Consider the following 25,037-nt stretch of genomic DNA (forward strand, 5'->3'; position numbering starts at 1 on the left):
CCAGAAGCTTGAGCTCATCTAAAACACTTGTTGTCCTAACTTTCACTAAATCCCATTCACCTATTTCTCCTGTTCATTGACCTACATTGGCTTCCAATTGAGCAACGCCTCCAAGTATAAAGTTCCTTGATTTTCAAAACCCTCCACGGCCATGTACCTCTCCTACTCCTGTAACCTCATTCGTCTTTATAACCTTATGATATTACACCTGCATCTTCCAATTCTGTCCTTTTACACACCTGTGATTTTAGTCACTTCACGATTGGCCGCTATGCTGTCAGCTGCCTAGGAATGTCCTCCTAAATCTCCCTGCTTTCTCTACTTTGATTTCCTCTTTCAAACACTCTTTTAAAACAACTGCTTGATCAAGCTTTTAGTCATCAGCCCCAATAGCACCCTTTTTGACTTGAGTGTAAAATTTTGTTTGATAATATTCGTGCAGGTAGAGTACCTCAAATCCAGCTTCCCAAAAACCAGCCGTGTCCAAAAAAAGAATGTTCTTATAATCTTCCGTACATAATTTTAAGAAAGTAAAAATTTTTTAAAAACTTATCAGACAATTCAGCTAGGTGCTGCATTGGCGCAGCGTGAGTCCAGACTAGTTATCAGCTTCCCCGCCTTGCTCACTGCCTGCATTCCAAGTGACCCAAGACCCCACGCAACCTAGTTTGACCCAAACTATCCATGGCCTGAACTGAAATCTGGAAATATCCGAAATCCGGCGCAGTCCCGAGGGTGCTGGATTTGAAATACTGTACTTGTACCACATAAGCGCAATTTGTTATGAAATAGGCTTTTTCAGGAACTAGGTGTCCTGTCCTTAACTTAAAATTACTCAACTTCGAACTAATTGATCATCATGTGCCAAATTTTCTATGGAGGTACTTGCACCTTGTCATCAGAAGATTGTGGGTTTAAGTGCTGCAGCTTTCCCATCATTTAGACCTGACGGTTATATGAAATATTGATAGTGTACTATATTCAGATGACATCTTTTGAGAGTTTCAGTTCAAGTGCACATTGAATCCCGTGAACAATGGGATTTTTTTTAAAGTTCCCTTGGTATTTTGGCTGATATCACCTAAAGCTGATGTCACCTAAAACAGATCAATCGCTCGTTAATTTAAATGCTGAGAGTTTAGTGTGTAAAATGATTGCTTAAATAAGTCTCAACACTTAAAAGTAAATGCGTGTGTGTGTGTGTAGGGCTTTGAAGCATGCAATACAAGATGTTATACAAATGAGAGCCTTTTCTGTCACTTTGCAGTCAATTTTTTTCAAACTTGTGTTTGATTAAAAAGGAATTTACCTGACTTGTGCAGGGGATGCTGAGGTGGAAGCTGACCTGGAGAAACAACTCAACAGCTTTTACTTGAAGGCCTTGGAAGGATTTGTCATGGTGTTAACACAGGATGGAGACATGATCTATATGTCTGAGAATGTCAACAAGTGCATGGGACTCACTCAGGTATAAATGATCATTTTTGCTTACTCTGAATAGGCCTTATATAATTTGGACACTTTTTGCAAAGGGAGGGTGACTAAATGGAAAGAGTTGAAAATTTGGCAATTTTAAAAATATTTATATTCATTTTGTGGAATACTTGTTTAACACTTTGAACATCCATTTTGATTCTATAGATAAATCAAGGTTTGAGAATCATGAAGGAAGAGGCTTGTGTTCAGTTGTTTTTCTAGTTGTGTATAAATCCAAAACCTCCATTTTCAAATATTGCTGCCTATATGCTTGGCACGTTATTGAGTACCTATGATGATCAATGCCTTTTTTTCCCCTTTTATATAAACAGTTTGAGCTGATTGGTCACAGTGTTTTTGATTTCACCCACCCTTGTGATCACGAAGAGATGCGGGAAATGCTCTCACACAGACAAGGTGAGAAACATTTTGGTATTTGTCCTGAGTACATATAGCTGATAACTTAGTCATTTAATTACAACTAGTTTCTGCCTTTAGCATCCAGTAATTCATGCCCCATAACCTTTCACAGTAGTACGCATCTAGCATTTCAGCTGTAAAATGAGTGAATGCACTCTACTACTCCATTTTTGTGCATTTTCTTATAAAGGCTCTTGCTATTTTTGCACAGTCCATTTTCTGCCTTTGGGAAGTAAAACATGTTCTTGATTGCACATACAATTAATGCTGCTTTCTGACCAACTGCTGGAAGATGCTGTTTTTTTGTCTCCCAAGAAGGACTGCTTTAATGCAAAATACTCATCTGTATAAAGATTAATAGAGGTGGAGGGAAGCGTGAAAACTCTGGCCGAGGGGAGAAGGTTTCCATGGCAGGTGAATGTGGTGGAGAAAGATGGGTAGACCTCCGGGGGTTCTGACACTCCTCCAGCTCTAGGAGATTCATCCCAAGCACTAGCCCAATGCTTAAGCTGCTTTCAGATCAGGAATAGCACAGCCGCATGCCCTAACACTGGAGAAAAACCTCTGGCTCTGAACAGCAAGGCGTGTTGCATCATCACTATGAATGTCCTTTTATTATACAAATAATTTTTCTACTTTTACCAATTTTGTGTGGATTTATGAGCAGGTTTTGTTTTGTGCTTCAGCCTGCATTCACTATTTCGGAGTTATTTTTTGCTCAATCTTTTATACACTTGTATTGGGATTTCAATGTTTTCAATTTAAAGCTGCAAAGCAGCTGTGTATCTAATTTCTGAAAAGCTGCCCTTTGCATTCTTTATCAGTATAAATCATATAAGACAAAATGATTTTGAATTTTTTTCTCATAATTGCTGGTTAAAGGGGTTCGGGGCAGGAAAGAGAGATATTGAAGGATCAACACAGCTCATTTAAACAAGTAAATCCCACTTAGAGTTAAAGTTAGCAGCTTAATGGTGATAACAATGTGTTATCAATAGGATTGCTGGAGCTCAATGCATAATATTAGGAGGTGATGGTTATCTTGTTTTTTTCTATCATACAGCAGATCCAGCCTCTAGATTCATGTGTGAATAATGGTAATGCTGTGAGACAACAGATCAGATTCTCTAAAGGAGAGCTACAAACTTTAAATTGCAGTAAGAGCTGTAGCCACACATGTTTATGATGATAGGCCCAAGTCAGAGTCAGGTCAAAGCAAAGGTCAGCATTGCAATCAATTTAAGTAATCCAAATACATGATTTCTTTTTGACACCGCATATCAAGTTTCTTAGTGCTATAATTTGATATGAATTTGACTTGGGCACAGACAGCACAATTTCAAAATGTAGATAATGCTGAAGACGGGACCTTTATCTAATTTGTTGACTGGGTTAAACTGAAATAGAAATAACTGTGCTTATTTTTAGCCTCTAGACATTTAGTGTCAGTATGTCACCTGCTTGCATGTATATATTGGATTCCTGCATCAGCATTTCTAATTAATTATACATGTCTTCGGTTTCATCATTGCATCCCGCCTAATTCCTGCTCATGAAAATATTCTGTATCCTGGAGATAAATTTTACAATGATTGACTATCTGACCTAATAGCTTATCTCAGTATCTGGCCTTTTCATTAAATTGTTCAAATAATGCATCAATCTGTATTGAGCCTTGGTTAGACCACACTTGAGTACTGCTTGCAGTTCTGGTCGTCGTATTGTAAAAAGGATATATAGGCAATGGAGAGGGTGCGGAGAAGGTTTAGAAGGATGATACTAGGAATACATGTGTATATATTCTCAGGAAAGAATTAGCAGGCTGAGTCTCTTTTCTCTGAAAATAAGCTGAGGATCTATAAAATTATAAAAATAAAATTATGAAAGGTTGTGATAGAGTGGATGCTGAGAGAATGCTTGCTCCTGTGGGTAAGAGCATAACTAAAGGCCATCAATTAAGATAGTCACTAGGAAATCCAATAGGAAATTCAGAAGAAACTTCTTAACCCAAAGAGTAATGAGAAACTGTGGAACTCGTTGAAGCAAATAGTACATTTGCATTTAAGAGAAAGCTAGGCAAGCATATGAGGGAGTAGATTTAGATCAGGAAAGATGAGAAGAGGCCCAAGTAGAGCATAACACCACCATGGACTAGTTAGGCCGAATGGTTGGTTTCAGCACCCTCTCCATTACTTCCATATGTTCTTCTTAATATGGCGACCAGAACTACATATGGTACTCTGTATGGTTTAACCAAGGTTCAATACAGGCTTAGCCTAATGTCCCTACTTTACAATTCAGTCCCCCTAGAAATAAAACCTAGTGCTTGGTTTGCTTTTTTTTTTAATGGCCTTGCTAACCAGTGGTGCAACTTTTAATGATAAATCCCAATCTTGCTCTTATTAGATTAACATTGAGAACTTTTAATAAGTTTTTTTTCTTGAGCACCTTAGTTCAAAACAAAATTTCTGACCTGTTTGGTAAAGGAAAAGTAGAACAAGAAAAACTGTGCTTACTTCCTCGAATCAAAAGTTTCGCTTTTTTCAAGCACGACAGCTTTATTTCGATTAATTGGAAATGCCTGGTACGTGTTGGTAACTCTGGTTGTGGTTTCTGCAATTTAGGACTTCTGAAGAAGGGGAAGGATCAAAACACTGAACGCAACTTCTTTTTACGAATGAAGTGTACTTTAACGAGTCGAGGTCGCACTGTCAATATTAAGTCTGCAACATGGAAGGCAAGTTGTTTAATTCAATGCCCTCATTAATCTCCGGAGCAGTTTAAAAAAATTTCTTGAGTGTCGCTGGCATGGCCAGTATTTGTTTACCACCTTCTTAAGGGCAATTTGAGATGGTTTTGAGGTGCCTTCTTGAATTACTGCAGTCCATGTGGTCTCGGTATATCCACGTTGCTGTTAGGAAGGGAGTTCCAGGATTTTGACCCAGCAACAGTGAAATAACTGCAATATAGTCAGCATGTGTTCCCAAGGGTGTGCTGTCCTTGTCCTTCCAGTTATCTTTGCTGAATGAGAATATTTTGACTTGAAATCTTTTGTAGTTAAGACCTCGATTTCTTCAAGGAAATGACATTCCACATAGGCTGGGGTAAGCTCTATAACATGGTAGACCTTGATGTCCAAAAAACTTTTGACAAATTCCTAGGTGGAAAGCTATAATTAAGCTCAAAGCTGAAGGGATTAAAAGTAAATGCTACGATCATGCAAGAAACTGAAGGAGGAAAACTGGCGTTGGAAAAGGTAACTCAGAAATTACAGAATGATTTGCATAGGATATATAAGTGGGTAGAAAAATCACACATGAAATGCAGTGCAGGAAAATGTGAAGTGTTATACATAGATGAAAAATGCCAGTAGGTGTATATGTGGGATTAGTGTTGCAATATCTTCAGGATGAATCTGAAGGAGACCTAGGAATCTTAGTAGACTAGGTGCTAAAAATGTCCATCTAATGCAGAGCAGCAATCAACAAAGCCAATTGGAGATTGAACTACAGTTCTACAATGGTAAATAGGAAATAATGAACAAACTGCTTCTTAAATACCAAGTCCAGCTTTGGTTGCCTAGCAAGGTATTTAAGTATTGGAGGCAGTATCAAGTAGAACCATGAGTTCAATCTCCATTATCAGAGGAATGAGTTAAGAGAACAGACTGGTGAAAGTTAGGCTTTGAAGTCTGGAAGAGAGATGTCTGAGATGTGATCACTGGAATTGGTTCCCAACTCTTTCAACCTCTTCACCTCCTTCTTCCTCTAAAACCCAAGTTTATGGTCATTCCTTATAATGTCAATTTTTCAACCTCTGAAATGCCTTAGAATGTTTTTCCATGTTAATGGTAATTTGTTATGGTACCATCCCCCAGATTTTTGTCTCATACCACGTCATACATGTATAAGCAATTCGTTAAAGATGTTATTAATTTGGCCAAGAAGGCCATGTAATGAATAGATTTGTATGTCACTCAGATCAGCCTTAATCTAAATGAATGGCAAACAGGTTTGAGGGGCTGAGCGACCTGTTCCTATTTTTAAAAAAAAAGTTAATTAAACTCGGTTTTAAAAAAATACAAAAATTAATGCTATATAATTTAACTTAATTTGTATTGAAACATCTTTAACAACTTGCATTTATATGCAAAATATTAGTGTAAATCTGCTCAAAACTGACATCCTTTGCTCTGGCTAGTCAAGTCGCCATTTTAGGTCTAGCTTTTGTTTGGAAATTAAAACCATAGATTAACAATTTTAATTATATAGACCGGCATACTGCTGCTGATCAACATAGATTACACATGTTCCAGATTTAATCCCTAATCTGAATTGCGTTACATGATTTTGGGTGGTAGGGCCCTTCCATCATTTTCATTGTCCCTGGGATGAGTGAGTTTGAATCAGTCAAGATTGCCATTTTTGATTACTATTTAGTGGCTCTTGTTGAAAAGTGCCCAAGTGAGGAAAGGATGGGAATTAATCAGCTATTAAAATGTAAAATCCAGTTCTTGATTTTTCTGTATAAAATGGGAAAGTGCCAAAAGTATTTTCAAGATTTTCCTTCCCCCTTGAAGCAACAAAAGCAATTAGTTCTTCTTGATGAGCTGGTGGAGAAAATGCCACTGTTCTATGACAGATGTCGGGTTAAGTTTGCATTTTGTCGTATCGAAAGAGTTTAGTTACTGTCTCCCCAAAATGGCCCGGGAATATTGTAAACTGATCCAAACTGTTCTTTGCCAGCAGTGGTATTTAAAGCCGGTATCTTAATAGTACTGTTTCTGTTCCAGCAAATAACTTTTTTTTTTAAAAAAAAAGTTTTGACTGACGTGCAAAAATTCTGATCAAGACTAAATTAAAATCTGCTTCACGAATCTGCTCTATGAATACTGCTGTATTACTTTAAGTAGATGAGGTGCTTAAAACCCTGGGAACTACCAAATGCTGACTTTCATGGTTTTCTGTAGGTCCTTCATTGCACAGGACACATTCGAGTGTACAAATCCAGTAATGAGCAGACCCATTGTGGTTACAAGGAGCCACCCATGACCTGTCTGGTTTTGATCTGTGAACCCATTCCACACCCATCCAACATTGAGGTACCTCTGGATAGCAAGACATTTCTGAGTCGTCATAGCCTGGATATGAAGTTCTCCTATTGTGATGAGAGGTGAGTTATGTAACATCAGAATAAACTGTCTGTTCTACTTTTATTTAGATTTATCATTTCAGTCAGATGAAAAGCTTTTGTTCAGATTGAATTTATCAAGGCCTTAATGTGTTTGAACAGTTCAAACATGTCTCAAATTCTCTTCAATCTACAAGAATAAATCCTTTAGTTGAAGTGAAAAAGGAGTAGCAAGATTTGTTGCACTGTTTTACTAAGTCCAGTATTTTGGGCCTGCAAGCGGTTTGCTGGGAACTCTTGGAGCATAATCAGCACTATGAAGAAAATGCAAAATCTTATTCATGTTTTAGTATTTTATTTGAGCCTGTAATATAACATTCCTATCTTAAAAATAATTTGGCAGAACCAGTCAGATGTCTCTTCCAAAAATAACTGTCCAAATAAATGAAATGTTAACTTCTACTTTTGTCTGTTTTATTGGATATATAGGAGCTATTGGATGGTTCGCTTGTTACTAACATAATTTGTATTTTAGAGCTCGAGAGTGCATTTAGCTCATCTGTTTAATTATAATTAAAATAGCTGAGGTATGGTAATAACTTGAGTTTATGTAAATATTGAAGACTTTAAAATCTACACTTGGTACATAATTTCTCTTGACCATGAATTAGTTAAGCATTGGACTAATTAGCTTCATGCATTTTGCATATAGTCATAGAATAAAAGGTCTTTTCATCATAAATTAGCACCTAGTTTGATTTTATTTTTGGCATGCTATCCATAAATCTATACATATCCTAAAACAAGTATCTAAAGAATGAAAGGTGCTACATAAATGCAAATCTTTCTTAGCATCAGGATGTCCCAAAATGCTTTACAGGCAATTAAATATTTATGAATTGTAGTCATTGTTATAGGAAAAGTGGCAGCCAATTTTCTCACTGCAAGCTCGCACGAACAGCAGAGTGATAATGACCAGATAACTTTTTTTTTGTGATGTTAATTGAGAGATAAACCAGGCCTCCAGGGATGACTGCCGGGATGACTCCACTGCCGTTCTTTGAAACTGTGCCATGGGATCTTTTGCCTCCACCTGAGCCCTTTGTTTAACATCACATCTGAAAGATGGCACCTCATGATGCAGCACTGTCTCAGTAATGCACTAGATTGTCAGCCTAGATTTTTGTTCCAGTCTCTGGAGTGGAACTTGGAACCCACAACCTTCTGACTAAGGCAACAATGCTGCCAACTAAGGCAACAGTGCTGCCAACTAAGCCAGCACTGACACACAAAAAGAGCAATGATATTTACTGATGTTTGAACAAAATCAGTTTTTAAAAAAAATGCACACACAAGTTTGTGTTTTGTTATACCAAGCGCATGCTACTAAATTTTAAGATCAGTAAATGTGTATATATCACTAGGAATGGTGTTCGATTAAAATCAGTAACGTTATATTACTGGACGTTTTTTCCTTATTGAAGTGGGTCATTAGCAAGGCTAGAATATGTTATTCATCTCTAGTTGCCCTGAGTAATAGTAGTAAAACCCTTTTGTAAATCTCAGGCAAAGTTGTGCGACATGAAATAAAAACAAAATGCTGGAAATACTCAGCAGGTCAGAGAGCATCTGTGAAGAGAAACAGTTAAAGTTTCAGGGTTTCAAGATCTATCTTCAGTTCTGATGAAAAGTCATCTCAATCTGAAATGTTAAATCTGTTTTCCTCCATAGAAGCTGCCTGACCGCCTGAGTATTTCCAACATTTTTTTTGTTTTTATTTCAGATTTCTAGCATCTGCAGTATTTCACTTTTGTGTTGTGCAACATGATTCTGTTAAGCCACCTTTTTACCTAATGCTACTTTCAGCTATACCTTTAAAAAAACATATTTGAAAAAGATAAACCAGCCCTACAGTAAGGCCTTCTCTTGGTAGATGAACCAAATTGGGACAATTTAGAAAAAACGCTGGAAATCCCTCACTGCCCCCCCCGCACCCAAGGCAATCAAGCAAACTGAAGGAGATCATGATAACTCATGAAAATCGCTACTCCTAGCTCCTTCAAACCTGCATTTTATAATTTGCAATGTCCTCCTCTCTCTCATTCCTCTTTTTATTTTTGAATGTAAGTTCTGAAATTATAAATTTGTGTGCTGCCCAAAAATGCATTTATGCTTTCTCAAAAGAATATCTTGAATAAAATCTTACAAATAAAGCTCTGATCAGTATACCTAGTCTAATGCTGGGTTGAAAGAGTTGTGGCATTTAATTTTGCCGCATGACTGGTTTGTAGTGAACCTTTACACAAGTTATTTTTTTCATGTATATGTATATATGTCTCTTTTAATTTCCAATGCAGAATAACTGAGTTAATGGGTTACCAGCCAGAAGAATTGTTGGGCCGCTCTGTCTACGAATTTTATCATGCCTTAGATTCGGACCATCTGACCAAAACCCATCATGACTGTAAGTCACATTTTTTCAGTTAACTTTCTTGTCACTTTTCTCTCCCCTCTTGAATTCTTGTTGGTCTACAGTTTCAAGGATACTAAGCACCTTCCCAATCCCTTGCTCAAATGTCATTGAGCTGTGATTGCGGCAAATTATGCTCATCCCAGCTGGGTATGATGTTGGCCACTTAAACTTCCAATAACATTCAAGTACAGGTCCCCCTCCCCCTCTTTGATAATGAGTATTGCACTGTTAGCCATGATACTTGAGTTCACTTCATATTGACAAATGCTGTTCTTAGCTGAAAACACTTCCTGTGCTGCTATATGACAATTAATGGTAGTTTTTTTACTTTCCTTCCTTTAGTATTTACTAAAGGCCAAGCCACCACAGGTCAGTACAGGATGTTGGGCAAGGAAGGTGGCTATGTTTGGGTGGAAACTCAGGCCACAGTAATTTACAACAGCAAAAACTCCCAACCCCAGTGCATTGTCTGTGTGAATTATGTTTTGAGGTAAGGATCTGTAAATGGTTATGAAGATTATTATAGAAAGCTCATGATTTAATGTAATGTGCATAGCAACTTTTAATTTGTAATTTTCATTTTAATTAACCAACTAGGTGGGTGAAAGTTAGAATGTGTCCATTACTACGTTAATACATTTCTTTTTGTGGAAACAACAGTAGTAAGTTCTATTATCCAGTTATTCAATATGTAAGTGTAGGGCTATAAAATATATTTGGAATAAATTTGACTCAACCGCTTTCTTCAAGCATATATTTCCCCATTAATTGCCTTTTAATAGCAAAATGGGTAGATGGAAGGGAGAAGACTATTGTGACCCAGAAAGTATACCACCTCTTAGAGAATGAACATGTCTGGCCCAATTATTATTTTCACCCGAAATGCATGATGGAATTTTGAAAGCAGCGAGGATCGGGGGAGATGGAGGAATAAGAAGAATTGATTTTAGAAATGCGTTTTTCTAAATCCTATAACTTGCAGAGTTGCGCAAAGCCTGTGGCTTCAAAAAGTTGATCTGAACAGATGTGCAACTTTTCACATCTGTAGAGGAGTAGAAGCTTGAAATGAATAGGGAGCCATGTAGCTCATTTGTCTATTAAGCTCATGGAGTAACATTTATTGATTTTGTTTTCCCTTCCCCCTAGTGGTCTAGTTGAGAAAGAAGTGGTTCTTTCACTGGATCAGACTGAGTGTGTACCTGTATCTGTTGAGAAGCCTGAGGAACCTAGTAAGAGCCCTGTTTCATCCAGCAATGAAGAGACCAACAATCTTTTTGACAAACTGAAAGAGGAACCAGAGGCTTTGACTCAGCTTGCACCAGCTGCAGGCGATACAGTTGTTTCACTGGATTTCAGCCCCTCAGGTTGGAAACTGTTGCTGTGCGTCATATTAATGTATTTTTTGTGTCATGAATTCTGCAGGGGACAGATGGTTTTGAAACAGGCATGCTCTTAGAAACTAGAAACAGTTGAAGGTTAAAGAAATTATAATGTCCAGGATCAATGCTTTTTCTCATCTAGTTCTGCTGGTCCAAGAAAAGAAAGGGAACAAGCACTTGTTGACAACTGACACTTATATAGCATCTTCGAATATAGCAAACTATCCCAAGGGTACACCAGGAGGAGGATCACAAACTGAGCAGTAATGATTAGAGGAATTAGGAAAAATGACTTGAAGAAGTAGGTTTTTCATAGACTTCTGAAGGTGAAGAAAGATGTAAGAAGCTGCATGTGTTTAGGAAGAACATTCCAGAATGCTGGAGTGTGATGGCTAATGGTTGTTGCATTGATAGTCCAACAGAAATGGTGTGGTGGTGAAAGAAACTAACTGGCAGATTGAAGTTGAACGCTGAAGGGCTGAAACGAATTCCTGAGGCACAGTGGAACAAGACCAGCAAAAGAGAAGTTCAAATGGATGAAGTATGCTGAGAAACAGGAAGGCGTTGGGGATCAGTAAGGACAGTATTAAGTCAAAAGCATATAGGCAGCAATGTTGAGGGTGAGTTGGACTAAGAGTTTTTATAAGTGGATCTCTAGGTCAGTGATAGAGTTGGAGACATTGAGCATGGAAATGACAACTGAGCAGATGAGAATCTGAGCAGCATTAAAGATGATGGCAAACAGCAATGCTGCTCACTGTTGAAGTCAGCCTGAATGAACAGTTGGGAAGAAGAAGGAATTTAGCCTAGATATAAAATTTAGTAAAAGCTGTACAGGATTGGCATCATTAAACTGAGCAGTGTTCTGGCTCATTCAAGACTTGATGTCCAACTGGCAGCCTGAAGGCAGTTGTCATGTTCACTGTGGTGAACAGAAGGGAAATGCTGGGTATCTTTGGCATATGTATGGAATTTGGCCTGTTGCTGATTAGTGATGGAAGGGGGTTAAGGATGAAACATTTTGAGCATGCATCCATTGAGGGATAAACCATAGTGTGAGATATGCTGGCAAATAAATAAAAATGTTCCTGGTGGCAAATAATGACAGGAATCCTGGACTACTTTTTATAAGATCTAAAATCTAGTCTCTGCTGAGTTAGCTGACATCACTGAATTCCCATGGTGTGAAGAAGGAAAAATTCAACTTTGTTGATTGCTATTCAGTAGGCATTACTAAAAATGCACATTTAGAAATTTCCGACAATAGGATTGGGATTGATTGCGATGGGAAAATATTCTGTTAATAATTAGTGTCCATGCTCCTAATGCAGAGCCCTATGTAGTACTGGGGGGATTAGAGAGAAGATTTTAGTCTTTTATTTAGTGCATTTTAATTTTTTGTTCTTTTGTGTATTCAGTTGTATTTATTTTATCCAGCTTACCCTCCTTTTTTTTATATTTCACATCTTTCTGTTAATGTGCTTCATTGTCCCTGAATCTGCTCCTATCTTCTGTGAAATTCTTTTATAGGCAGCTAATTGTATGGGTTGCAGAAAATCTCAGATTTCTTTTTACATTTGTAATTTATGCATTGGAGCCATGGGGAAGTTCAAGCGTTCCCAAAGTATTTCTGGATCCTGAATCCCAAGCTAGCAGAACATATCTGCAGGACTAGAACTTGATAAACAATATACTATGCAAAGTGAATGGAAATTGAAGATATTCTTCAAATTGAAAAAATGAAGTAGTGCCTTTCAACTATACTCTAAAGATGATATTGAGTGAAAGAGAGAATTTACATTTATGTTGCACCTTTAATAACCCCCAGAGGTGCCAAAACACTTCAGTCAATTGTTCTTTTTTCAGTGAAGCCATCGTTGTGAATTAGGTGAATTGGTAGTCAACCAAATCCCACAGACAGCAATGTAATAATCACCAAATGATCGGTTTTAGTAATATTGATTATGGGATTAATATTCACCAGGAAATGGTGAAATGGTAATATTCAGACTTGCAGCATTCAACTTAGAGCTGAGAGTTCTAAGTTGCATTCTCATAGTTGTAAAAGCAATTTGAATTATGCAAATTCACTACACTGCAGTCAGGATTTGGTTTGTTCACATTTGTAAATTTAGTTGAGGGGATGAATAAGTCTTTCCAAACTCAAATGAAGTTGGTAAACCTAACAACTTTCTTGTTTTGAATTCAGAAATGCAGCAATTTAATGAAGTACCTCTCTACAATGATGTCATGTTGCCCTCCTCCACCAACCAGAAGACTGTAGACATGGCATTGTCACCCCTGCCTCCCTCTGACACAAAAAAGCCACTGTGCAGTAACACAGACCCAGCCTTGAATTTAGAATCCATTATCAAGCTTGAAACAAACCAAGAGTCGCTGGAATTTTCATTTACCATTCCACAAATGAATGAGCAGTCAAGCAGTTCTTCCTGTCCCTGCACCAGTCAGAATTCACCACAAGTAAGTTTCTTACCAAATGTTTGTAAATAAGTCTTTAAATATAACTGGTGTACTTATTTACTACTTGATAAGTTGTATATCAGTTGTAAAAGTTTATAGCCTTTAACATGAGCTGTACCTTCATATGTGCAATAAAACATATGCTCCTCTGTATGAGGATAGAGTGGACGGCATCCTCCTAAGCCTCTACCAGTGCTGCTGTTAACTTGGCCACAATGAAGTGCTTGATGGCAGCATTAGGGAAGCAGCAGAAAGCCCAACAATTTAAATCCCTCCCTGCATCAGATGTCCATACTTAAATTTTAAAGTTAAGGCGCTATATTGCTCTATACTCTTTATTTCCTGATTTTTTTCACTAAAATCATTGGCTATTTATTTTCACAGCCAAGCAGCCCTTCAGATTACTGCTTTAACGTGGATACAGACATTTCCAATGAGTTCAAACTGGATATAGTGGAAAAGCTCTTTGCAATCGACCCAGAGGCCAAACATCCATTCTCTGTTCAGGTATGACAAGATGGCTCCACAAAAGAGGTTTTGTGTGTTAATAGTAAAAGGCAACCCTGCTTTCTCGTTTAGCTGTATTACAACTATAGTACTTTTAATAAAATAAAAACAAACTAAAAAATAAAGGCAGTGAAAGAAAGATCCTGCATTTCCCCATAGGCCCTGCTACTAATATGTTGATGCATTTGGGGTTAGTGGGTGGGAGGGGAGATATGGATAGGAAACCCTAAGTACATGTTTCCCTAATGCCCTGGAGTTTTAACTGGATGAAGTCTGAATTTTGTTCTCCAGGCTTTGGCACAAGAACCTAATACAAAACAGATAGGCATAGAAAGATTGCAATAGCCGTTTGGTATGGAGGAATGTAATTTGTGTTATGGTAAGGGAACAGCTTTCTTGGTAGCATGTTGGGCCTGAAGAAAACATTTCTGCTTCTCCCAGCCCACAAGCATGCTGTAAAGGCATTTTCCTTTACGAATCCAGTCCTTTGTCTCTTTTTTATCTGTTACGAAACCAAGCCAGCATGGAATAAAAGTAGAAACAAACATTGTTAAAATGAAGACATTCAGCCTTTATAAAAAGGTTTGAGTGGCCATCCTGCCTTGGAGCCGATTGGTTGCCCACTGTACCTCCCATCTTCAAGGTGGTTTGGGTTCCTGTTTCAGCTTTTTAACTTGAACCTGACCTTTTTTTTGCGGGTTAAAATTACCCATCCCCACCTGTCAGTATGTAACAAGGTACTTTTGTTTAAATGAATCCTTCAACGATACTACAGTTAAGATATCCTTGTTGCATGCACTTAAACCTTAAAATCTACTTGTCTATAATATTTTATACCTAAAATTGAAACTAGTACTAATTTTAGTTGAGGAAATTCCATACAAAGCTTAATTATGTTCTGACTACTTGATAATGTAATGATTCATTCACTAGGACATTGATAACTTGGATTTGGAGATGTTGGCTCCTTACATCCCGATGGATGATGACTTTCAGCTTCGTTCACTGGACCAACTTTCACCACTCGCTGATTCTCAAACCACCTCTGCTAATACACCAAGTCTGAACACCATGGTTGACGTCTTCTCAGAGGCTGGAACATCTGTTAACAACACTTCAGACAAATATGTGCCAGCATTAAAAAAAACAGTGGAAAATACAGAGCCTCCGGCTGCAACAAAATCATCATCTTCCCTGCACATAAATCAAATAGATAGTAATCCAGGCTCACCGCAAAATGAGAAAAGCAGCAGAACAGCTTCACCTGTCCGAACCAGAGGAAAAAGAGTGGTGACACAGCAGACTGAAATTTCACGTCCACAAAGTCCCATGTCTCCAGCAAAGGCATTGCTTGCTTACAGTAAAAGGTAATGTTACTACAAGTTTTAGGACTGCCTTTAAATATTGTCATGGTTACAGTGGTGCTGGTCCCTCAAGCAGTCCAACATCTACCATTTATGAATGTGCCCGCGCTACCAGTAGGTAATTATACAGTAGTGTAAATGTGGGTTATTGTAATAATAGGACCCTGCTATGATCATTAATACTTCTACTATCTCTCCGAAGCTAGTCTAGGAAATATTAAGTGAGATGAGGGCAGATATGAATTGCATAGCCTATTTTGTAGAAAGCAACTAAATATTAGAATAAGAGTTTGAGTAAATTGCACTTCACTGAATCCCACATCTTTCTTCAAAAATACTGGGTGCAGTGCAGTTAATAAACTGCAGCCCATCCCTTTTTGTGTTTTGACTTCTTTAGACATCTAACTGTAAATGCTTATCCTGTGTTTTGGTTAGGCTCTGGAACAAGGACTCTATCATAGTTCTTTGTTTAAAATGTGAGTGCCCCCAACCTAGTTTTTTGTTCCTCTCCTGTTCATATTAAGTTCAATTTTATATATATTACTTGGATTTTTCTTTCCCCTATCTTTTTATTAACTTTACACATTTTTATTTCTAACATACCCTATTCTATACATTATTTTAAACTTTAAAAGAAAAAACATTTAGTCTCCCGCTCTCCTCCACCTTAATTCATTTTGAGCCTTTTGTTGCACAGAAGATCAGTCACCCAGGTGCTCTGCAGCATTTTCACCACCTGGCGCTGGCTTCAGCCCAGATTTAATGGGCTGCATATTTTCTGTGAGGGTGTTGAGTAAAGTTGGGCAATCTCAATTCAGTTTTCAGTGGGATTGGGCTTAAATAAAGCTACTAAATGGCGAACAGGAAAGATGGCTGATTTGGTAATAACACTAGGAGTTTGCACTGTGCTTTGCATTACCTGGCTGTAGTAGATGCTAGCACTGTAGTCAAAGAAAATTTAGCATTCTCCATTGCGCAATTTTTTTAAAAAAATGAATGGTGGAGAGGTTTGTATTAATACAGCTGCACAATAATTGTGTTTTGATTGCTTGAAGATCTGCAATAGGAGGAGCTTCAAATGAAGAGCTGAGCCCTAAGTTGCTGGTCTTGCACAACTCACCGAGGAAGCGCAAACTGGAAAATGCAGCCTCCCTGTTTCAAGCGGTTGGAATTGTAGGTGTTAGTTTTATGTATTGCCTCGTAATACTTTACCTCAAGTTTGATATCTGTCTCAGCGCAGTATGTTTAGCAAGTAGCTGTTGGGATATAATAAACAGTACCAATTGAGGAAATTAAGTATGATTCCATAACCACACTTTTGAATGTGGGCAGGAGAGTGGTTTTGAATTGATGCCACCAGGAGTGTAGAAAAGTTTGCTATGGAATGGAGAGTACAGTTGAGTAATTCCTCACTTAACATTGAAGCTGTATTCCTGATAAGTGCAACTTTAAATGAAATAACATTAAGCAATTCAGATTTTCCCATTACAACCATTATAAAAGCTTTAGTTAGGTTCTGTAGGACATTTTCTGTCAGAAATAAATATTAAAACATTATACCCTGTAAGTTGAAATACTATGTATTGTTAAATTACTATATTTGTAACCAAAATAAATTTTAAAGAAATATGCTAACTTCTTTTATTTGGCCCCAGTTTGCCATCTGTTACTTGCCACCTCTCCCACTCCCTGACCCACACTTTCTGCCGATTGTGCTCACTAGTGCTCACGCTTGCACTTCCCTCTCCTGAACCCTTGTCAGCAAGGACTTAGGAGATCGGTGGCAGGAGGGAACCTGTGGAATGAGAGAGCTCCGAGTTGTGCAGGGTCAGGGAGGTAAGCCACAAGCTGAAGAGGCAGTGATCAGGGAAGTCGGGGAGCAGCCACTCCAAAATGGCACTTATTGGGTCATGTACCCCTGTGTGACACCTGGCGGCAGCAACATTGCAGCACTGGACACTAATCTCAGCCCCATTAAAAACACAATATTAAATCAAAATAACTTGAAACGGAGCAATTTAAAGCAAGGACTCAATCCTTCAGATTTTTAGAGTATACAGTATGTATTTTTAATATACTTAGGAACGTTGGAACTCAATTATGCATGTTGAACTACTGAAAGAAATATGGTGACTGGAGAAATTAGAATTCCTACAGATTTCTTCTTCGTGTCCAGTAACAGACATTCATTTTAAAAATCCAACATTTAATGCCCCCTTTTTGTTGTACAATATTGCAGATTGTTGGAGTACAAACTTCCTAAACTGTATGACATTATTTTTAACAATACATGTAAAATTAACATTTCTGTAAAGGAAGTTGTAAAGAACTTTTTGTATGGTGGAGCCCACTTAGAATCACTGACCAAAAGGCATTCATGCACAAAACTATGTTTGAATTACTGCAAATGGGGTCTTCAGAAATCCAAATGGAAGTTGCATCACTTCCATTCCATTTAAGATTGACATAAACTTGAGCAATAAAAGTATCTTTTAAACAGCTACAAAGCTTCAGCAATTTACTTACTTTGAAGAGCTGTGGAGCACTGGACAACTTCTAAACTGAAACAGAAGTGACCAAATGAATACATTGTAATTTAATGTTTCACAAATTATATTTTTAAAAGTGCATGACAGCAATTACAATACAGTAACAAGAAAACATATTTTGCTTGTAAGTGATGTGAAATCAATTATATGATTTCAGCAAACTGACCAAAAATATTTGCTGGGATTAGCAAGACAATTAGACTTAGTGTCATAAGTGGGTGACAGGTGTATTAAGAATAGAAACTAGGAACCTTGTGCAGTATTTATAAGTGACTGATTAGGATTGTAAGTGTTTTTTCTTTTCCCCTTGTTACCAACAAAACTGCTCCTTAACCAGCTATCTTCCACAGACTGTCATCCATTTACCCCCTTCAAACAACCCATCTTGGTGAATTTTCACTGTTGGGAATTTAATGGTAATGGGAAACATGAAATTGAACTGTTTCTAGCACTGCTAAGTGTTTGGCAGGGTGTAAAACATGATTACACACCAAATTCTGCTGTTGGATTTTTATTGAACCTCAGTGAGATCAAAATCAGACTTGTTTAACCATCAGAGTATCGTAAGCATTTCCTGTACAGGTTTGTGCATTAAATAGTTCCATCTGAACCTTCTGAATAACTATTTTAATTCCAGCATTTTGCAATGTTAAAGAACTGCTAATCAGCTATAAGATGCTGCTGCTCAAGGCTTGCTGCATTGGTGCAGTTTCTTATGAGCTAAAAGTTTTACAATAAGTCATTGGCATGAATTTTCATGTATTAATGTGGATTTGCAATAATTTGTATTCAGAAAGATTAGATACAAGGTATTTGCATTTCAAAAAACTGCAATATTTACTTCAAATTGACTTGATGTCTATGCTTATTGTCTCACTGAAAAACATTATGCTTTCATGAAAGTCCGTTTTTTGAGATTATTCAAACAATTAGAAGTTAGGTAAACTGAATTTATATCTGCATGACCACACAGCTGCAATTAATTCTAAGCTTTTCTGAAAGAGCCCGAACTTGGTGGGGTGGGGGTAGGAATAACCAATTCAATTTTTAATATTTGCTGTAAGTTGAGAAGTCAGACTACCATTTGGATAAGAACAAAGTTACATTGTATTTTTGCACGTGGTTAGGGGTGAGCATCAATATACAAGCAACAGGAATTACTAAACAAACAGAAGTCCTGTAGGGTTAAATCCTCCAGAGTGCATTGTACCACCACCTGAACATGTGATTGGTTGCCAAAATTTGATGTAACTCATTAACATTTATAATTCACTAATCCTGTAAGTAGAGCCACTGACTTGGAATGAATGGGCCCATCTCAGTTTTAGTTACATTTAATTCTGAAACTTTTACCAGTGTTTTTGAGATTATTTTCCAAGATTTTGTCCATTTCTCTTAAAAAAAACACTAATGTTTCCTTGACAACATTTCTGCTCATAGAAAGTTGTAATTAGTTAATGCACAAACACAAACTGGGTAATAACTACTGCAAATGCAACAAACATTACTGTAGTATTTACATAAAATACAATTCAAGATCATTTTCTTACAGTAATTTTGTTTTAAATTTCAGTGAAGAATTGAAGATCTTTACCTTTATGTTCAAATAAAATGCCAAATTAATACAATCAAGTGCTTTACTAAATATTTTAGTAAAGGGTTTTAGCCACCTGAAAGGATGCACACGTTTAATCTTTCACTATCAGAAATTTGCGTTTTGCTGATTACCAGATTCCAGTGGAAATGCAGTATCCATTTGATATCCTTTCTTTTGAACAGGGATTATTGTTCCAAAGTGACACTGACCCTCCAGTGAGTACGTCACAAGCTTGGAAACGTGCAAAAGGGTTTGACGCCAACAGCGGTGAACAGAAGACACTCGTGCTGTTACCTACGGGCAAGTTTGTGATTTTTATTGTTTTAAGTACCTTGTCTCCCCATTTTTTTTGTCTCTATCCTGCCCCACCCTTGCTGAATAAGACTTCAAGGGTTGCCAACTGTCCGACTGATACCTTTCTAAACCTTATTTGTGATAAGTCAGGTTTCCAATAGCTGTGTGCCTTTGCTCATGATTGTGTCAACAGTTTGATGTTGACCACCTTTGAAACTCGCATTACTTAAGTTTAAAATTATGACTCGTGACTCTTCTTCTCTATCCCAAGTCTATTGTAAAATTTGATCTAATATGATGCCAGCTCTATGCTCAAGAACTGTATCTCTTTTTTCCGATGATTTTAGTTCCAAAGATTGGTTGAGCATGGTGCAGTGATCATCAGTAGATAATTAGATAAACCAATTTCTAATCCTTCATTTAAAAACAAAACTCTGTACCCATCTTCCTTTAATGTGGAAACTGACCTTACAAATAACACTGGGAAATTACCTAAAAACCATGACGAAAATAAGCTCTTAAATGCAGCATGGCCAGGTTTTTTCTAGGTTGAATCAAGAGCTCTTGTATAAGCCAACAAAATTAAATTGATGATTACATTGATTTAATCATCTGCATTCTGTTTGGGCAGTGTGATTCCTTTTCAACATTTAAAAAGGACTTTTAAATGTTGGGATCATTTACAAAATTGTATTTTTTTTAAAGTTTATTTAAAAAGGCTTTAAAAACTCAATGCTATGGTACTGTTAAGCTGAATAGAGCATTTGTGTTCTGAAAAATTGTGTAAAAAGCTTTTTAAAATATTTTGATTCAATATATCTGGTTCTTACATTTGTCTGATTTTTTTTTTAAACTTTCAGATATAGTGACAAGGCTTCTCACTCACTCAGCAGAGGGCAGTAGCTTGCCAACACTCACCAATTACGACTGTGAAGTGAATGCACCTATCCAAGGCAACAGAACCTTGCTTCAGGGTGAAGAAGTTCTCAGAGCATTGGATCAAGTCAACTAAGTTCACAGTGCTGAACAAAATAACGGACAATGGTGAAGCCCCATCACCCAAAGCAGTCTATTTATATTTTCTAAATCTGATTATTATAGAAGCCTGGCTACAGGACTGCAGTTTTTCTGTTAGCAGTGCTCCTCCACTGACCCCATCCATGACCTGCTCTTTATTTGCAGTGTTGGTCTAGGTCTGTAACCCACAATTTAAAATATCTTATTGATACTTGATGCTTTTAGGCACATGGACAAGCCTAGGATGGTATTTGGAGGATCAATTGCATGACAGTGACACACCATATATGTAAATGAGTTTTAGTGGTCTATTTTAAAGAGCATTGATAACATTTTACATAAGTGTCTAATTCTTGAATTTATAATGGTTTTCAATCTAAGATGTTGAGCAAATCTTAATAAAGGGAATACAGCACCTTTTCTAGTTAGTCAGGCTGTGACCATTCTTTAACTAGATGGGCAAGATTGTCTATGATGTCTATACGATTCACTTATTTCAGGATTCTTGCCTGACGAGCATTGTTGCTTTGCCAGCTGTTAATTGTAGCCACAATTGCACAAAATATATTTTCTTAAGAAGTACCAGCAGTCCTTTATGCAATATGTTTTGCAGTTATAAATCTAGTTTTTAAGAGGATAAAAGCTACAACTGATTTTTTTAGTTATTTAGTAAAAATCATGTTAAGCATGGAATGCATACACAAATAATCACTTTAATTTCTGTCTTTTAAATCTAGAACAGCTTGTGTTGGTCAGCTATGAGGAACTGACTTCCTCTCATGTAGCTGATTGTTGGAAACAGTGAATGTTGGCAGCTTGAATATGGACAATATCTTTATTGTGCAGTTTAACATTTTATTGATAATTAGTCACTTGTTTGCCAGCGCAGGTAAATCCTACTGTAGTTGTGCAAGTTCATACTATAATATCATAGCAATACTTTAAGTCTAAAGGTTGCTGCTTATTCTGCATTGTGTAGCTAGTAATATCCGGTGTAAATGTAACTGAAACAGCATTGTATTAGAAAAGTTCCTAGTTTGTTTGGTTACCCAGTCTCTGTCTTGAAACTGAAGCCCTTCGACACTTCTAAATCCCAATTAAGATATCAAGTAGATATGTTATTTTTCTTTCCTGTTCTCCCCCACTTACCATTCCCAGCCCCAAACCAGTTCTTGAATGAAACAGTCTAATGGTCTCTCACTTTTTAAAATTTTATTTGCTCGTGCAATTGTACCGTATGCTCAGTCATCTTTTACTGTTTTGTGATTGGATCTAACACTAACTGTATTGTTTTATTACATCAATAAACATTATATGTGGACCAGGCTCACTCATTAGGTTGTCATCTTTATTCATTTTATTTCAACATTGTATGGCTTGTTTAAAATTCCCTTTGAAGATGAATTCTGTGGAGAAATCATCCTAGATACAAAATTTCTTACTTAAACTGGTAAATACAGATGTTCAAAAGACAGGTGTCAGTTAACTGCACTATCATTTCTTGCATTATATTCAAGATTTTAAGCTACCCAAATGCATACTGACCTTACAGTTACACAACCCATTATTTTCTTTGGAGAGAGCTTCATTACCAGACCAGCTGAGTATTTCCAGCATTTTCTGTTTTTCTTTCAGAGTTTCAGCATCTGCAGTATTTTGCTTTTGATTCCATTATTTTCTTTGATCTTTTTGCACAGAATGTTTAGAAAAAAAATATTTGCTGTCCCTTGGTAAGTTAAATGTTAGCATATTAATCATTGACAGAAATGAATGTTGCTGCTTCTGAGCGAAGTGACAAATCTTATTGGGGAAGCCTGACCACACCTTATGCAGAGTGCAGGAGGCTTCTGCCAGTTGTCTGACTGTGAGTATCAGTGAGTAATGTGATTATTATTAGTTAAAGGTATGTTATTAGGGTGTTCTGAATTATTGTACTATTGTTTACAAAGGGAATCCAAGTATTACCAGTTCATTATTAGTTATTGGTGCAGGTTCAGTGACTTACCATTAGTTGCTGGTGGAATGAAAGTTCCTCCCACTAGTCCCTCCACCACCTTGCAAATTCCGCCACCTTTGTGTGTCCCCCTCTGCCTGCCCCCCCCCTGTCTTTACCTACTCATGGTGGATCTTGGGTTATAGAACCCATATACAGCTCAAAAGAACTATCTGGCACATCAAGTCTGTGCCAGCTGTTATGATCTCAAGGGAGACCAGTAACATTTGAAAAGAATTTGAAATCCCAGTTATTAACAAAAAATACACTGCAAGATTTTGCTTTTTAAACAAACTGTACAAGAGTTAAAGCAAGCACCAATAACTTAAAACTAATTTCAGAAACATGTACTCTTTTAAGCCTGGAAATCTCAATAGGATCCTCCCCTGTCTACTTTTATTTACACTTCTGGGACCAAACCAAGGTGTGCCACAGCTTTCAGTAATTCGCTTTGATTCTCCTCAGTATTTCTGGTATTCTCCAAGGTGTGAGATTTCTTGGGGTCATTCTACTATCATCCAGCTAAGTGACCTTCCAACTCTCCTTAAGCACCTCGTGATTGTGGACACCCCACATAAGCATGGGCCTCACTATATTCTTGCTTAGTGGCTTCAACTCAAAAATGCCCCTGATTTCTGATGCTCCTTTGCCAGAAGCTGTAGACCAGAGCAAGTTCTCTCTGCTTCTAAAAGCTGCTCCCAGGCTTCAACTAGCTGCTTCTGTGAAAAAAAATCACACCGATAGACCCAAAAAAAGTACCTCCCTGCAATCAATCCCCACAGGAGCATGGCACACCTGGGATGTCCCAAACTAACTTTACTTTCCAAAACTTCCATTTAATTCTGGTAACCACAAATAATTTCTCCAATCAAATAACTGCATGCTGGCTCCATTACGGAGCTAAGAAAAGACCACCTACTATCTGTTTTCCCACTTCCAACTATGACATAGATAAACAGAGGCTACCCATTGAATTGTAATTACTTGAGGTCTGTTACCAGCATCCCCAAACCAGGTGCCTCTATTATCTTACATTTAAAACTTCAATCCCATTAAAAGTTATACTCCCAACTTTGCAACACCACTCAGAATATCTCCAGTTCTCTTTTGAAAGTCATTCTAGAATCTGTCTCCTTTTCAGGTAATGCACGTCAGATCACAACTTGATACGTAAACCCCAGATTTTTGTCAATTACCTTAAAATCTGTATCCTCTGGTTACTGGCCTTCTTGCCAGTGGAAGAATCTTTTCCTCCTCTGTGCTATTAAAACCCCTCACAATTTTGAGCATTTATCAGATCTCTCCATAACCTTCTCTACTCTAAGGAGGACAATCACAACTTTTCTAGTCTCACCTGGTAACTAAAGTTTCCCATCCCTGGTACCATTCGAACAAATCACCACTACATCCTTAAAAGTGCAATACCCAGAATTAAGACATTATACCTCAGCTAGTGTATTATCAGTGACCTGTTAAGATTTGCCATAACTTCAGTAGTCTTGGCCTCCATAAAGCCAGGATATTGTGTATATTTTTAACAACCTTCTCAACTTGTCTTACCACCTTCAAAGATTGTGAACACCCGGCTCTCACTCGGGCACACTCTTTAAAATTACACATCGTTTATATTACCTATCTTCATTCTTCCTTCCAGAATGCATTACTCTACACTTTTCTGTATTAAATTTCATCTGCCATTTGTATGACAATTTCACCAATCTGTTACTATTTCTAAGCCATGTCGTCTGAAAGCTTTGAAATTATGTGCACAGTACCCAAATCCAAGTCATTTTTATCAGAGCAGTAATCCAAATACTGATCCCTGGGGAACACCCCTTTATACTTGCCTTCAGAATGATTAAAAAAAAATTCACTACCACTATCTTGCTTTCCGGCTCTTTGCCAATTTTGTTTCCATGTTTTCTCACTGCCCCTTTGAACCTCTGGGCTTCAATTTCACCAAAAAGCCAATTATGTGTCTTCTGAAAATCCATATACCTATCATTGGCACTAATTTGATCAATCCTCTTCTTTCATTGATAAACTCAAGTCTGTCAGATGTGATTTGCCTTTAACAAATCCATATTCTTCTAATTGATTAATTTTAACACAGACTATTGTCTCTAGATGTTTTCCTACCACTGACAAGCTAACTGGCATGTAGCTATTGAGGACCTTGGAACTTCTTGTGTAACAGCTGCTGGAGGAAACCATAGAAATATAGAATCAGGAGTAGGTAATTCGGTCCTTTGAGCCTGCTCCACCATTCAACACAACCATGGTTGATGGTTTATCTCAATGCCATGCTTCCGTTCTCTCCTTATACCCCTTGATGCCTTTAGGGTCCAGAAATCTAT

General features: G+C 37.4%; 1 protein-coding gene across 3 annotated transcripts in view; it reads left to right on the forward strand.

Annotated features, from left to right (window-relative positions):
* Positions 1 to 22,013, forward strand: part of hif1aa (hypoxia inducible factor 1 subunit alpha a) — a 65,430-nt gene extending 43,417 nt beyond the window's left edge. For 2 of the 3 annotated variants that reach the window (XM_041214863.1, XM_041214864.1), the window contains exons 3-15: positions 1,302 to 1,468; positions 1,809 to 1,893; positions 4,521 to 4,633; positions 6,866 to 7,068; positions 9,384 to 9,490; positions 9,842 to 9,989; positions 10,646 to 10,863; positions 13,088 to 13,359; positions 13,744 to 13,866; positions 14,800 to 15,233; positions 16,286 to 16,403; positions 19,559 to 19,676; positions 20,531 to 22,013. In XM_041214863.1, the coding sequence (XP_041070797.1) occupies positions 1,302 to 1,468; positions 1,809 to 1,893; positions 4,521 to 4,633; positions 6,866 to 7,068; positions 9,384 to 9,490; positions 9,842 to 9,989; positions 10,646 to 10,863; positions 13,088 to 13,359; positions 13,744 to 13,866; positions 14,800 to 15,233; positions 16,286 to 16,403; positions 19,559 to 19,676; positions 20,531 to 20,682 (2,258 nt within the window). In that variant the 3' untranslated portion in view covers positions 20,683 to 22,013. The remainder of the gene's footprint in view (positions 1 to 1,301; positions 1,469 to 1,808; positions 1,894 to 4,520; positions 4,634 to 6,865; positions 7,069 to 9,383; positions 9,491 to 9,841; positions 9,990 to 10,645; positions 10,864 to 13,087; positions 13,360 to 13,743; positions 13,867 to 14,799; positions 15,234 to 16,285; positions 16,404 to 19,558; positions 19,677 to 20,530) is intronic. The other variant, XM_041214865.1, reaches the window with a different exon arrangement.
* The last annotated feature ends 3,024 nt before the right edge of the window (positions 22,014 to 25,037 follow it).

The sequence above is a fragment of the Carcharodon carcharias genome, chromosome 20 (genome assembly GCF_017639515.1).
Source record: "Carcharodon carcharias isolate sCarCar2 chromosome 20, sCarCar2.pri, whole genome shotgun sequence".
Lineage (NCBI taxonomy): Eukaryota > Metazoa > Chordata > Chondrichthyes > Lamniformes > Lamnidae > Carcharodon > Carcharodon carcharias.